This window comes from Lactuca virosa, chromosome 7 (genome assembly GCF_052849685.1).
Source record: "Lactuca virosa cultivar CGN04683 chromosome 7, Lactuca_virosa_CGN04683_v6, whole genome shotgun sequence".
NCBI lineage: Eukaryota > Viridiplantae > Streptophyta > Magnoliopsida > Asterales > Asteraceae > Lactuca > Lactuca virosa.
In genome coordinates, this window is record NC_136432.1 from 85,036,152 (window position 1) to 85,048,666 (window position 12,515).

General features: G+C 34.7%; 3 protein-coding genes across 3 annotated transcripts; all 3 read right to left on the minus strand.

Annotated features, from left to right (window-relative positions):
• Positions 1-1,877: 1,877 nt before the first annotated feature.
• On the minus strand, positions 1,878-2,756 carry LOC145126872 (uncharacterized). Its single transcript, XM_079062154.1, has one exon. The coding sequence runs from the start codon at positions 2,754-2,756 to the stop codon at positions 1,878-1,880; it is 879 nt and encodes a 292-aa protein (XP_078918280.1).
• Positions 2,757-4,047: 1,291 nt separating this feature from the next.
• On the minus strand, positions 4,048-5,935 carry LOC145126873 (uncharacterized). The gene is made up of 3 exons (XM_079062156.1): positions 5,789-5,935; positions 4,417-5,699; positions 4,048-4,057 (listed from the first exon to the last, which is right to left on the minus strand). Exons 1-3 carry the CDS (start codon positions 5,933-5,935, stop codon positions 4,048-4,050), a joined length of 1,440 nt encoding a protein of 479 aa, XP_078918282.1.
• Positions 5,936-6,130: 195 nt separating this feature from the next.
• On the minus strand, positions 6,131-7,146 carry LOC145126874 (uncharacterized). Its single transcript, XM_079062157.1, has 2 exons — positions 7,138-7,146; positions 6,131-6,877 (listed from the first exon to the last, which is right to left on the minus strand). Exons 1-2 carry the CDS (start codon positions 7,144-7,146, stop codon positions 6,131-6,133), a joined length of 756 nt encoding a protein of 251 aa, XP_078918283.1.
• Positions 7,147-12,515: the final 5,369 nt, after the last annotated feature.

The following is a 12,515-nucleotide window of genomic DNA, read 5'->3' on the forward strand; positions in this document are numbered from 1 at the left end:
GATCGGAAACGGGTTGTTGATGGCTGACCGAAGGGGGAAGTTGCACGAAGTAATCTCGAAATTTCTGTGGTTGCGTTTTTGTACTAACACTTCTGTTTTTATTTTCGAGATTAGTATGCATTTTCTGGGTTGGTTCTGAAATAAAATTCGAATAATCTGATGGGCTGGCAGCAGAAGGCACATCTGGGCTTGTGCTCGGAATTGGGCTACTTGGTGCATTTGGGCCTGCTTGCGGCGCTGGGCTACCAGAAGCGCTGGTACCATCGGGCTCCAGTGAACTAGTATACTCAACATGTTGCTCATTGGTTGCCAGCAAATCATCATTATGATATTCTGGGTTCTCATTTGCTTGCAAATTTTTGTCTCAATTTTTATTACCTTCACACATACCTTCTTGAAGTTTAGTTGGTAAGTCATCATCACCTTGTACGTTGCCTTGTGTATCTTTGAAAGGATACACATTTTCATCAAAAACTACATCTCTACTCACTATAATTTTTTTAGACTCAATGTCAAAAAATTTGTAACCCTTAGTACCTTGTGGGTAACCCAAAAATATACCAGGTTTTCCTCTTAGTGCGAATTTATCTCCCTTCGTGTTGGTGTTTTTTTGGTACACAAGGCACCCAAATATTTTCATGTGTTCATACTGTGGTTTAGAATTCCAAACAAGTTCATAGGGAGTTTTATTTTTAATGACCTTTGAAGGGAGCCTATTGATTATATATGCAGCCGTGAGGATGCACTCTCCCCAAAACCTCTTTGGAATATTTGCTTGAAACCGAATTGCACGTGCAGTTTCTAATAAGTGTCAGTGTTTTCTTTCCACAACGCCATTTTGTTGTGGCGTATGTGGACAAGTGGTTTCAAGCAATATGCCCTCTTTATTATAGAAATCACGCATGAAGTTAGAGGTAAACTCACTGCCATTGTCACATCTAATTATGTTAATGTGTTTGTCAAACTGAACACTTATCATCCTGTGAAAATTTATGAGACATTCACTAGCGTCATTTTTGTGCTTGATAAGAAAAACCCAAACAACTCTACTATAGTCGTCAACTATAGTGAGGAAATAATTGGCATTTGTGTAAGAAGGTATCCGATAACCCCCCCCCCCCAGATGTCACAATGTATTAATTCAAACGTATGGCTAGTTTTATTAATACTAAGAGGAAAATAGTTTCTAACAATATTAGCCTTAGCACATGAGTCACAAACTTTATTACTAAACTCAACGAAATTGGTTTTAAATAAATCTACTTTTGATAGCTTTCCCTTTGAGGTGTGACCTAACCTTCTGTGTCAAGTGTCTGTCATAGCAGTCATGACTCTTCTGTCTTCGGTCATCCCAATTCGGTACAATCCCCCTTGGCGTCTACCCGATCCAATAAAGCTCCTCGTGTTGAGTTTCTGCATAACACAAAAGTCGGGAAAGAAAGTTACAGCACATTGGAGATCTTTAGTGATACGGCTAACTGAAAGTAAATTGCATTTGAACTTTGGTACACATAAAACCCCATTGATTTTGACTCCCCCTGAAATGGTACAATCTCTTTTTCCCTCTACGGGAATGGCATCACCATTAGGTATTACAACAGGAGGTTCAAAGTGTGTGACTATTTTATTAGTAAGTAAATTAGGAGTAGAGGTAATGCGTTCGGTACAACCTGAATCGATGATCCAATCATGCTTACCAGCCATGTTGGCACTTCGTGACGGTCCTTCATCGATACTCGAATTCTTGAAGTGATTTATGAACATTTGATACTGTTCTTTGGTAAGTTCAGGTATTGGGCTCTCTTCCGCTTCAACATGGGCTGCCATTGTCTTGGGCTTCTCATTCTTCTTTCCAGGCCACCAATCCGGATACCCAACTAGCTTAAAGCACCATCACGTTTATGGCCATTTTTATTGCAGTGTGTGCAATGTTCATCTTTCTTGTCTTTGACTGTCTTGGAAACACTCGTTTCTTTCGCTAAATCAAAATTTGTGTTTCGGCTTTGGAAGGTTTTAAAAGCCGCCGGCTCAACAGGTGTTCTTTTGTCATTCGAAATCGTCCTTTGTCTTTCATCTTCAGCTACTAGATGGTACACGATGCTAAGCGAATGTATCAGTTTAGTGGCTAGGATTTGCGTTTTGATAACTGAGAATTCTCCGTCCAATCCCATAAGGAATTGGTATAAGCGTTCTTTCTCTTGATACTCGCTAAGTCTCTTTCCAACTTCACATGAGCAACTATTGCATGAGCACTTTGGGAAGGGCAATATGGATGACGTCTCATCCCAAAGTGTGCATAAGTTGGTATAATAAGTAGAAACAGACGAACCATCTTGTCTAGTTGCAACTATTTTTTGTTTTAATTCAAAGGCTCTTGGAGAACTCTCCTTACCGAATCGTTCATGTAAGTCTGTCCATATCTCCGCCGCTGAAGTCGCATATTTGACGCTGTCACGAATTCCCTTTCCCATCACGGTGGTGAACCAGCCCTTCACCATCGCGTCGCACCTCATCCAAGGCATGTAATCCGGTTTTCCTTTTTCTGGTTTTTGAAGTGTTTCATCGACAAAATCAATTTTGTTTTTGGGGAATAGAAAGTTTTCCATCTCTTGGTTCCAATCGTTAAAGATGGAATATGAGAGAACTTCATGTTGTTTTAGTACATCAGAAGGATGAAGATAATATGGCGAGTTATGATCGATCCCGCCACCAGAACCTTCTCCGATGTCTTTGTCTTTGGCTGCTTCTCCCGTCATTCTTCTAGCGGAAGCAGGTATGTTTTAGGTTTCAAATTTGTGCTCTGATACCATAGAGAAATCTATGGTATTATTCAGAGAATCGTTCAAAACAATTTTATTGATATGCCAAGCCAACAATAAATAGAAGACGTGTACAATGAGAATAACCAATTCACAAAAGTATCGGACTTAGCTAAGGAAAGGATAAACTAATACTAGATAAAGATAGACTAAAAAAACAATATCCAATACATCATTCATGATTCATGTTGCTGCTGTTTCACTTAACACTACTTTAATTTCATTAATTGTGATATTTGGATTATTTTCCATTTTTTAGCAATGTAACATTTAAAACCTTTTGTTTGGCGTTTATGAGTGTCTTTCTTGTTTGGGTCCCATTTTTGGGTTTCCTTTTAATATCATCATTTTGTTTGTTAAAGAAACATAACACTACTTCAATTCTGGTCAATGAAATTGTATTCTATGCTTATTAAACTATAATAACAAAACGAAATAACTAAAAAGACTAAAACCTACTCCTCAAAATGTTCGTGTGACAACTACGATTGTTAAATGTCTTTAACAACTTACTTGCAACGCAATCATGTTTCTCAACGGATGATTCACATATGCAAACAAATAATATGATGATCTTTGCTTTGCTTTTCAAGGAGGAAGTGACAACATGAAAACCTTTTGTCTTATGTTTGCGATGCATGGGGTGTTTTTCACGGACCTCGTGATTGTTTTGTTAAATCCCATAAATGAAGGTTACCACACTCGATGTAAGGATTCCATATATGATTATTTTCTAAGGGTTTAATAATGTTTAGGTTTTAGTATTGAATTAGTTCAAATTTTAAATCAAACTACAAGTTAAATACGTTTTTTTAATTATTCTAATTCGAAATAAAAAGCTAAACAACACACTTGCAAATGAAAAAGTGAAAAACCTATTTTTTTAGAACAACAGCGAAATAAATTAAAGAAACCAAAATTAGCTAGGAGCTAGCAAATACAAGATCAAGGCATAATTGGATTGATTAACCAAGCAATCAAAATGATCCTAGAGTTAGAGTTTCGAAAAGTAAACTAACGAAAAGAAAAATCAACAATATTATTAAAGATAATCTGTTTTCCATTTTGGCTACTAAAACTAGCTAGGAGCTAGCAAATGAAAAACCTATTCATTCGTGGGATTAATAATACCATATCGTGAATCAGTTAATTCGTTAAAAACTTTTGAATTAATTATGAAATTGAAAACTAACCTTTAAAAAGTATTAAATGAACAACCAAAACATAATCAATCCCATCTAAAAATAAAATAAAATAAGATCAATTAAAAACTTACTCTCAATCTAATGTGTTAAAATAAATATTTCTCAACCTCGTCATCAAAGAAAACTATGAAATACTACTGATTCCCTCTCATGCAATCTATCCTCCCAATCATAATGCATGTGGGTGACACGTGATCAGGGAAGGACGCATGAATTGACAGTAGGTGTTGCCGAATTTTTTTTTTCCGGTCAAACATAATATAAAACCAAAAACTAATTCATTACGTCCAATACAAATAAGCGATTCATTACATAAAAGTTAAAAACATAACAACAATTTATCATCTATTACAATTTAAATTTGTCCTCTTCGTGCGGACATTTTTTGAAACCGTTTCATTACATTTTCATTCTCAACTTTCACAAGTGCTTCGGTCTCAACATAGCAAAGCAACGCATCGTTCAAAAACTCATCGCCAATCTTGTTGCGCAAGTCAGTCTTCAAGAGCTTCATCTTCGAAAAACATATTTCTACACTAGCGGTTGCTACGGGTAATATCAAAACCAACTTTAAAAGCTTATAAACCAAAGGATAAGACCGATGTTTCCCCGTACTAACCATCAAACGAGAAAGCTCAAAAATTCCTTTCAAAGTGGTAAAACGCTCATCTTTGATGGAAGAATGGTAAAATATCTCAAGTTGTCCTTCAAGATCTATCAAATCCAAATCATCAAAGTCATACTTGTACAACTTAGCCAACTTCAATAACTTTGATTTTTCAAATTGTGAAAATGAATCACAAGGGCTCAAAGCACCCATGTATTCTAGTAAATGGGTGCTTGTTTCACTAAACCGATCCCGGTATTCTGTCAGTTGCATATCCACCACCGTGTTGAAGATTTCAACCTCAAAGTGAAATCTATTGGTCTTTGTGGTCGTACGGTTTCTAGCACCAATATAAAAGTCCTGCATTTCCAGAGTAGCAATATTGTGTGTTTGACAAAAAGAGGATACCTTTGGCAAAATGCTAGCAAACCCCGTGTCTCTTAAAGATTGCAATGCGTCCATTGTCCCTCTAACCATCGAAGCCGCTTCTAAAATGTCTAGATCTTTTTTTTGAAGTTGCTTTGATAATGTACCCGTGAGGTGTAAAATGTCATACATCATATATAAGTAAAACACGAACTCATAAGATTTAAAATATGCTAAGATTCCTGACGCTTGTTGGCGGTTTGCCAATGACCCTCCATCCACTTTCACAAATTCTAAAACCACAAGAACATCCGCAAACAACTTCATAAGACTTGTGAGTGTGTTGAAATGTGAACCCCATCTTGTATCCCCCGCCCAAACAAGTGTAGTCTCTTGATTTAACCCTCTTCCCGTTTCAAGTTCACCACTACACAAGCCTTTTTGCACCCTTTGTCTTGCTTGTTCCCGTAGCAAGTCTTTTCTTTTACACGAGGCACAAACAACATTAACCACCAACGAAATTTGCTCAAAAAAGTCACTAACACCATCATGCTTCTTTGCTACAGCTACAACCACTAATTGAAGTTGGTGTGCAAAGCAATGTACATAAAAAGCTGTGTCATTCTCTTGTAATATCAAAGCTTTCAAACCATTGAATTCCCCTCGCATATTGTTAGCCCCATCATAACCTTGTCCTCTTATCTATTAAAAAAATTGAAAAATATATAAATAATATAACACAAAGCTAATTAAATTAAATTGAAGTAACAAAAAAGTAAAGAATAAATTACCTGACTAAAACTCAACTTATTACTTGTAAGTACTTCATTTAAGGCGTTTTTGAGTGTCAAAGAGGATGTATCCTTCACGTGCACAACTCCAATGAATCTTTCCTTCACAAAGCCAAGATTATCAACATATCGCAAAACAATAGCCATTTGTTCCTTTTTTGAGACATCGCTAGATTCATCAACCAATCAAGCGAATACATCTTGACCAATCTCTTGACGAATACTCAAAAGTACTTCTTGTGCAAAACATTGCACAAGTTCTTTTTGAATTTTAGGGCAAATAAGTTGATTGTTTTTAGGAGCATTTTCTAAAGTATTGTTGAAAATATCTTCACTAGTCTCTCAAATGGCTTTTAACACTTCAATGTAAAGCCCTCTATTTTCCGAGTTAACCGACTCGTCATTACCACGAAACGGTAAACCGGTTTTCAATAAAAGTCTAACAACAATAATAGAAACACGTAATCGAGCTTTATATTTATGGTTCTCCGCTTCGGTTTGCCTCCTCAAGACTACATTAATAACTTGTTTTTCTCTCAATAAAAAGTCACACTTTTCTCTTGCTTTGTTGTGAAAACTATCAACACTACCCACATGAGTCCGAAATGCATTTTTTTTATTCCAAGTATCAAAACCTTGGGAAACAAATGCATCTCTCCCTCCTTTTTGTCCCATGAGGTCTCCACATACATAACAGTATAAATAATATGCTTTTTTATTTTTCACACTATATTCCAACCAATCAAAATCGGCAAACCATGAAGGAACGAAGCTTCTTAATCTATCACCTATTTTCTTTTTTGGGAACTTGTGTAGCCTTATTTGACAAGGTCCTTGAAGCAAATATGCCCTTCTTACATCATCTCTTATATTTGAGGCATAACTTGTAATCATTGGCCTATCCGCCGGGTCCTTTGGAAGATCTTTCAAATCAACACCATCATTAGTTTCATTAGAGCATGGTGTTTGTGGAATTGCATTAGAGACCGAAGGAATCGATTGGTTGGTGATTGGTGTTTGGGAAGATCCTTCACCACTTTCATTAAGATTAGGTCTTGGTCTTTTGGTAAGAAAACCACCAAGGGTAACCTACAATTCAACATTAAGCTAAATAACTAATAATTTCACCAAATCATCCAATAGCTTCAATAAAAACATAAAAATTACACCAAATCAAAATTGAACTTCAATAAAGACAATAAGACATAGCAATTTTATTTCACCAAATCAATCAATAAGTCAATAACATCAATGAAAACATAGCAATTTCACCAATTCAAGATAAAAACATAGCAATTTCAACCTAAACAGTAAACAAATTGGTAAAATTTCAATTTTCAAACACTTACTTGTTTCATTCTTAGCTAGGGCTTGGAGAGTTGGAGTCGAATTCAACAATTGGGAATCGATTTTTGCTACTCAATCAACAAGATACTCAAGAAATTAGAAGGAATTAGCAATGGAAGCATCAAGCACCGGCAAAAGTTGGATTCGTGAGTGTAGGCGTGAGGCGTCGTGCGTGATGCGTCAGTCGAAGTCTCGAAGTCGAACTCCTGTGTTCGATGGCTTTTTTTTTTGCTTTCTGTTTTGCAGCTATCGTCGATCCTCATTGATTATTGCCGCACGTTTTTTGCCATTCTCCAATTGGATCAAAAGTTCCAATTATCCAAATGGGCTTTGGGCTATATTAGTTTTTTTTTGGGCTAAAATTAATAGGCTTTTTGGACTACTAATTGATAAGTCTAAGTTATAAATATATTTTTGGGCTTGGTTGATCCAATTGAGTGGCAATTTTTTTTTACGTAGTTGCCAATTTTTTTTTACGTAGTTGCCGATTATTTTTACGTAGTTGCTAATATATAAAAAAAATTGAAAATTTTACACTGCCTATACGGAAACTAGGTGTTGCCGGTGCCACACCGGACACCTAGTCAAAACCGTCCCTGCACGTGATCTAAATTTCATAAGGAATATCAAATATGAAACTTTTCTTACGTCATTTTCTAGTCAATTAATCGGGCCAAAAAGATTCCAAGTCAAATTCATCATCCATTATATTCCCTTTTCTCTTTTCTCTCTTTTTTTTTTCTTTCTTTATATATTTTTTTAATATACAATAATTCAATAAATAACGAGAAATTAAATATCCTTCTATTTTTATTCTTACAAATCATCATATCTAATTAAATGATGACACATATAAAAAAGATAAAGATTAGTCCATTCTCTGTAGTCTGTACTACAAAATATCACCTGCCATTACATATCACGATGATATGACACAATTAACGGATACATAAAACGTGCTAAAGTTAAATTCTTTAATAAACTCAATTCATGAATTTTAACCAAACAATCCGACCTTAAAGAGTTAAAGGGGAGTAAGGTGTTGTTTGTTTTTTCTTAGGCAAAATGTCTGCAGTCTGCGGACCACATCTGTAGACATCTGCAGTAGAAGAGGTGGACCAAACGTCTGCAGTCTGAAAAAAAAAGACTGTTTGTTTTTTTTAACATCTGTGTGCTACTAAAATAAACTGAATCTAAATATACTAATTTTTTCAAATTTCAAAGTGATTTTTTAATATTTTTATGACTTTGTTATAAATAATTAACGAATCTACATCAACTTTTATGTATTATTGTATAAAAAATAAAAATAAAAATGGTATGAATTAACGTATATATTTGATAAAAACCAACAACTTTGGTTGCAAAGTTATAACTAAACATTATAATTAGTGATCAAAGAATTTGATACATTACTGGATGGAAATAAACTTCAATTTTTTCAATTAAATCCATTAAAAACGTACCATAAATATTTTCTCGAGAAATTGACGATACTGTATTAAATAATGTTTTACAAAATTTGGCAAAAAAATATAAGAATATATTATGATTTTTTTTCATATTTATATAAACAACTTCAACGACTATTATTGTAATAAATCTTTATTTATAAATTTGTTAAAAATATCATGTTTGTATCGTTGAACGTTTTTTTTAAGTTTTGTAATTTTTTTTTTCAAATTGTTTATCATTAATAAAGTTGGAAAAAATATAAATTAAAAAAAAAACTTAAAAAAAAATAAAGATATATATGTTTTTTTTAGGCTGGAAGATGTCTGAAGACTCTGGTCCACATCTGCGCCAAGAAGAGGGCGCGCAGACATTTTTAGGTCTGCAGTCTTTAAAAAAACAAACAGTCTGTGAATGGTAATGTCTACGCGTGGTCTGCGCGGCGCAGACAGAAGAGATCACGCAGATCTGCAGACAAAAAACAAACACTACCTAAATGTCTTACTGTCATCAATTAGTAATTACCTTGTCTTTCAAATTTAACAAAATTTTTAATCCATCAAGACATCTATAACACATTAATATCCGCACAAACTATAATCATTATAATTTGAAAATACCTACAAAGAGAAATTTCCATGAGCTTATACTTGCGTCATTTTCATCATCAAGACATCTTTCCATGGGATACAGTCTTACTGTTGCTTGATTCTTCTAGAAACAAAATTAAAATCATTTATAAGTTAATCATTATTAAGATATTAATGTGTAAAAAAGACATAAAAATTGTAAGTGTTGTACACTTGAAGCTCTTTGGTAGTGTTTTCTTCCCGTATAAGTGTCACACCCCCGAACCAGACGGCGGAATCGTCCGGGGGCTCGTGTGACTATCAATTGAATAATCATCATAATGAATATACATGAAACATAACACAATCATCGCCGAACATTACATATTACAACTGGTATTGTTCACATCAAGTACATTGTCTTAGATAACATGTTCCCAAAATATTAATTGTACGATGATTGACATTACACAAAATAAATCCACACACTTGAAGGTTCTTCTGCTTAACGGTTACCTGAGAATACATGTTATTTTGAAAACGGTCAACATATATAATGTTGGTGAGTTCATAAGCATGGTTGAAATGAAAGATTTTGTATTGTTTGTAAAACCCAGAAAATCCGATATTTTCTGTAAAAAGTCTGAAAATGATGTGAAAATCGAGAATAGTTGCATGTGTGAATTTTATAGTAAAAACACGTATAAGTATGCAGTCCAAATTTCTTTGTATTCTTTCTGTTGTAAGTAGAAGGTAATTGAATAATAGCGTTTCCCCATAAAATCCGATATTTTCTGATTTATAAAAATGTTGCAGTCCTTGCATTATCGTATGACTTGTTGGTATCAATATGATTTGCGAGTTTTGATTTCCGTACTGTTGTGATGGTAATGGATCTCTATATGAGTCGTTATAACCATGTATGATAGTGACTGAATTGCCTGTCTTGGCACTTTTCCAAACGCCGGATTTTGATCAAGGTTTTGTCACCCTAGACTGGCCTAGTCTAACTGTAGCGAACAGCTCAGGTGTGGGGGAGTCACCCCCGTATAGATCTATACACAAACTCTCGCTCTCCCTCCAGGAGACTCTGATTATAACTACAGGCTACGGCCATACACTCAATGGTGTCAACCGACAAGTCTCACTAGATCCCAATTATCGCCACATGAATATGTATAACGTTATATGTATTTAGAATTACGAACACCAGATGATACATGAACGTGAAAGGATAAGGCCCAACAAACATGAAGAAAACACAACTATGGCCCATTAGACATGTAAGTTATTTCCAGGCTTGTTAAGTTTGCAATGGACACATTAAAGCCCATTAAGCATACGATGAATTATTCCAGGCTAAATTAGCATGTAAATGGGCCACTAAGGCCCAATAACATATAAAGGCTATTTAGGCCCATTAAGCATGTAATTGGATCGCGAAGGCCCAATCGACATGAAATGATTATACTGGGCCCAATAAACATGCATATGGATCACAAAGGCCCAATAAGCATGTATAGCGAGTACCAGACCCAATAATCGTACCGTTGTTGTATTTCGTTTGTTTGATATAGTATAGTTCATTTAGTCGAAACATTTATCCATAATGTTATAAAAAGTCCAGTGTTTTGTTATAATGATATTTTTAGTTTGATACGTCAAAATTCTATAATTTGAACCCGTATTTATTAAAAATTACACTTTAGGTCCCTTAAGAACTAATTTGAACATTTAAAGGCTTATTTTTACATAAAATGTCATTTTGGTCTATTTTAATTAAAAATAACATTTTAGCCCATAAATTTATAAAAATTTATATTTTCGCCCCAAATGTTTAGTAATTGACGGGTTTGGCCCAAAAATACATATATTGACATTTTCAGCCCATTTTTGCATAAAATTACATTTTCAGCCCTTATTTGATTAAAATGACATTATCGGCCCAAACTTTATAAAATTTACATTATTGGCCCAATTTTGAAATAAGTGTCATTTTCAGCCCCTAATTTTTGTAAGTTTTCATTTTCGACTCAAGTTTTGATCAAATAACATTTTTGTCCATAAAAATTTATATTTTTGCAATTTGGGCCCAAAAAGCCGTAAGGCCCAAATTAAGGCCCATAATGCAAAATATTACACTTTTGGTCCTTTGGAAGGTATAGTTGTTATAAAAACTCATTTTTATACAAATGTGACCCTTTTGATCCTTATAAAACCGTAAGTGGCAAATTTTTCCCAATCTTTTGTTTACTTGTCAAAAATGATCCTTATACAAGATTTTTGTTTTGTTTTTCACATCTTAGGCATGTATAACACTTTTATCCTTGTAGTATGATGTTTAGAGTGTTTTAGTTTATGAATCTCACCCATTTTTGTTAGAGTATTCGAGATTCATCAAGATTTATCACATAATCACAACATAAACCAAGAAAATCACACATAACATGCATAAATACATAGATCTACACATAAACACTTGTATTCTCCCCCCAAAAACATGTAAAACCGAAAACAAGGGGGTATGAACTCACCTTGCTTGTTTGTTTTCGGTTTGATGAAGAAAAGAGAGAGGTTTCGGCTCTAGCAAGCTTTCCTTGAGTAGATCTTGAGCTTATGGGGTTTCTAAGATTATGATCACAAACAATGTTTAGAAGGAGTGATCTAACATAAAGATGAATTTATATAACTTGGATATGTAGGGACTTACCAAGGAAAGATGATTTTTGGTGGAAATCTCCTTGAAACAACTCTAGATCTTCGAAAATTTGTAGAAGAAAGGAGGTTTTCTAGAGAGAGTTCCTTGAAAGATTTTTGAAAGAATTGAGGTGGTGTGAGGGTGTTTCGGCCGAGAAGAAGAAGGGAGAAGAGAGAGAGAGTGAAGTGATGTTGCATGGAAATCCACCATGCAATAAGGATGTGTTTAATGCTCATTAAACCTCTTAATTTCATTTTTTTTATACTCATTGGGCCGAGAATGGGCTCAATGAATGAAGATGAAATGGTTTTGGGCTCAAATCCTTGGCTTTGTTCGAATTTCATGGGCCCAATATTATTTTTCGGCCCATTGGGCCCATTAGATGGTTCACGGCCCATTTGAATGAAAGAAAGGGAGTTTATGGCCCATTAAGGCCCATTAGGGTTAGAATGAATCATTGTAGGCCCATATGGTCCAAAATGTTATAAATTTATGAATTGGGTCCATTTAGAATCCAAATGGGGTTTCTAAGCCCAATATAGTCGAATTGAATGCTTATTGGTCCATTAGGCCCAATAAGAAAATCCTAGTCCATAAAGAACTTGAACCGGGATTTTTAGGGTTTTCAACTCCCAATTGGCTTTCTGAAATGTTTTGCATA

Coding starts and splice junctions, on each gene's coding strand:
- LOC145126872 (XM_079062154.1), bottom strand. CDS start 2,756: ATGACGGGAGAAGCAGCCAAAGACAAAGACATCGGAGAAGGTTCTGGT.
- LOC145126873 (XM_079062156.1), bottom strand. CDS start 5,935: ATGGCTATTGTTTTGCGATATGTTGATAATCTTGGCTTTGTGAAGGAA. Junction 5,700..5,788: donor ATAAGTTGAGTTTTAGTCAG/GTAATTTATTCT, acceptor TTTTTTTAATAG/ATAAGAGGACAAGGTTATGA.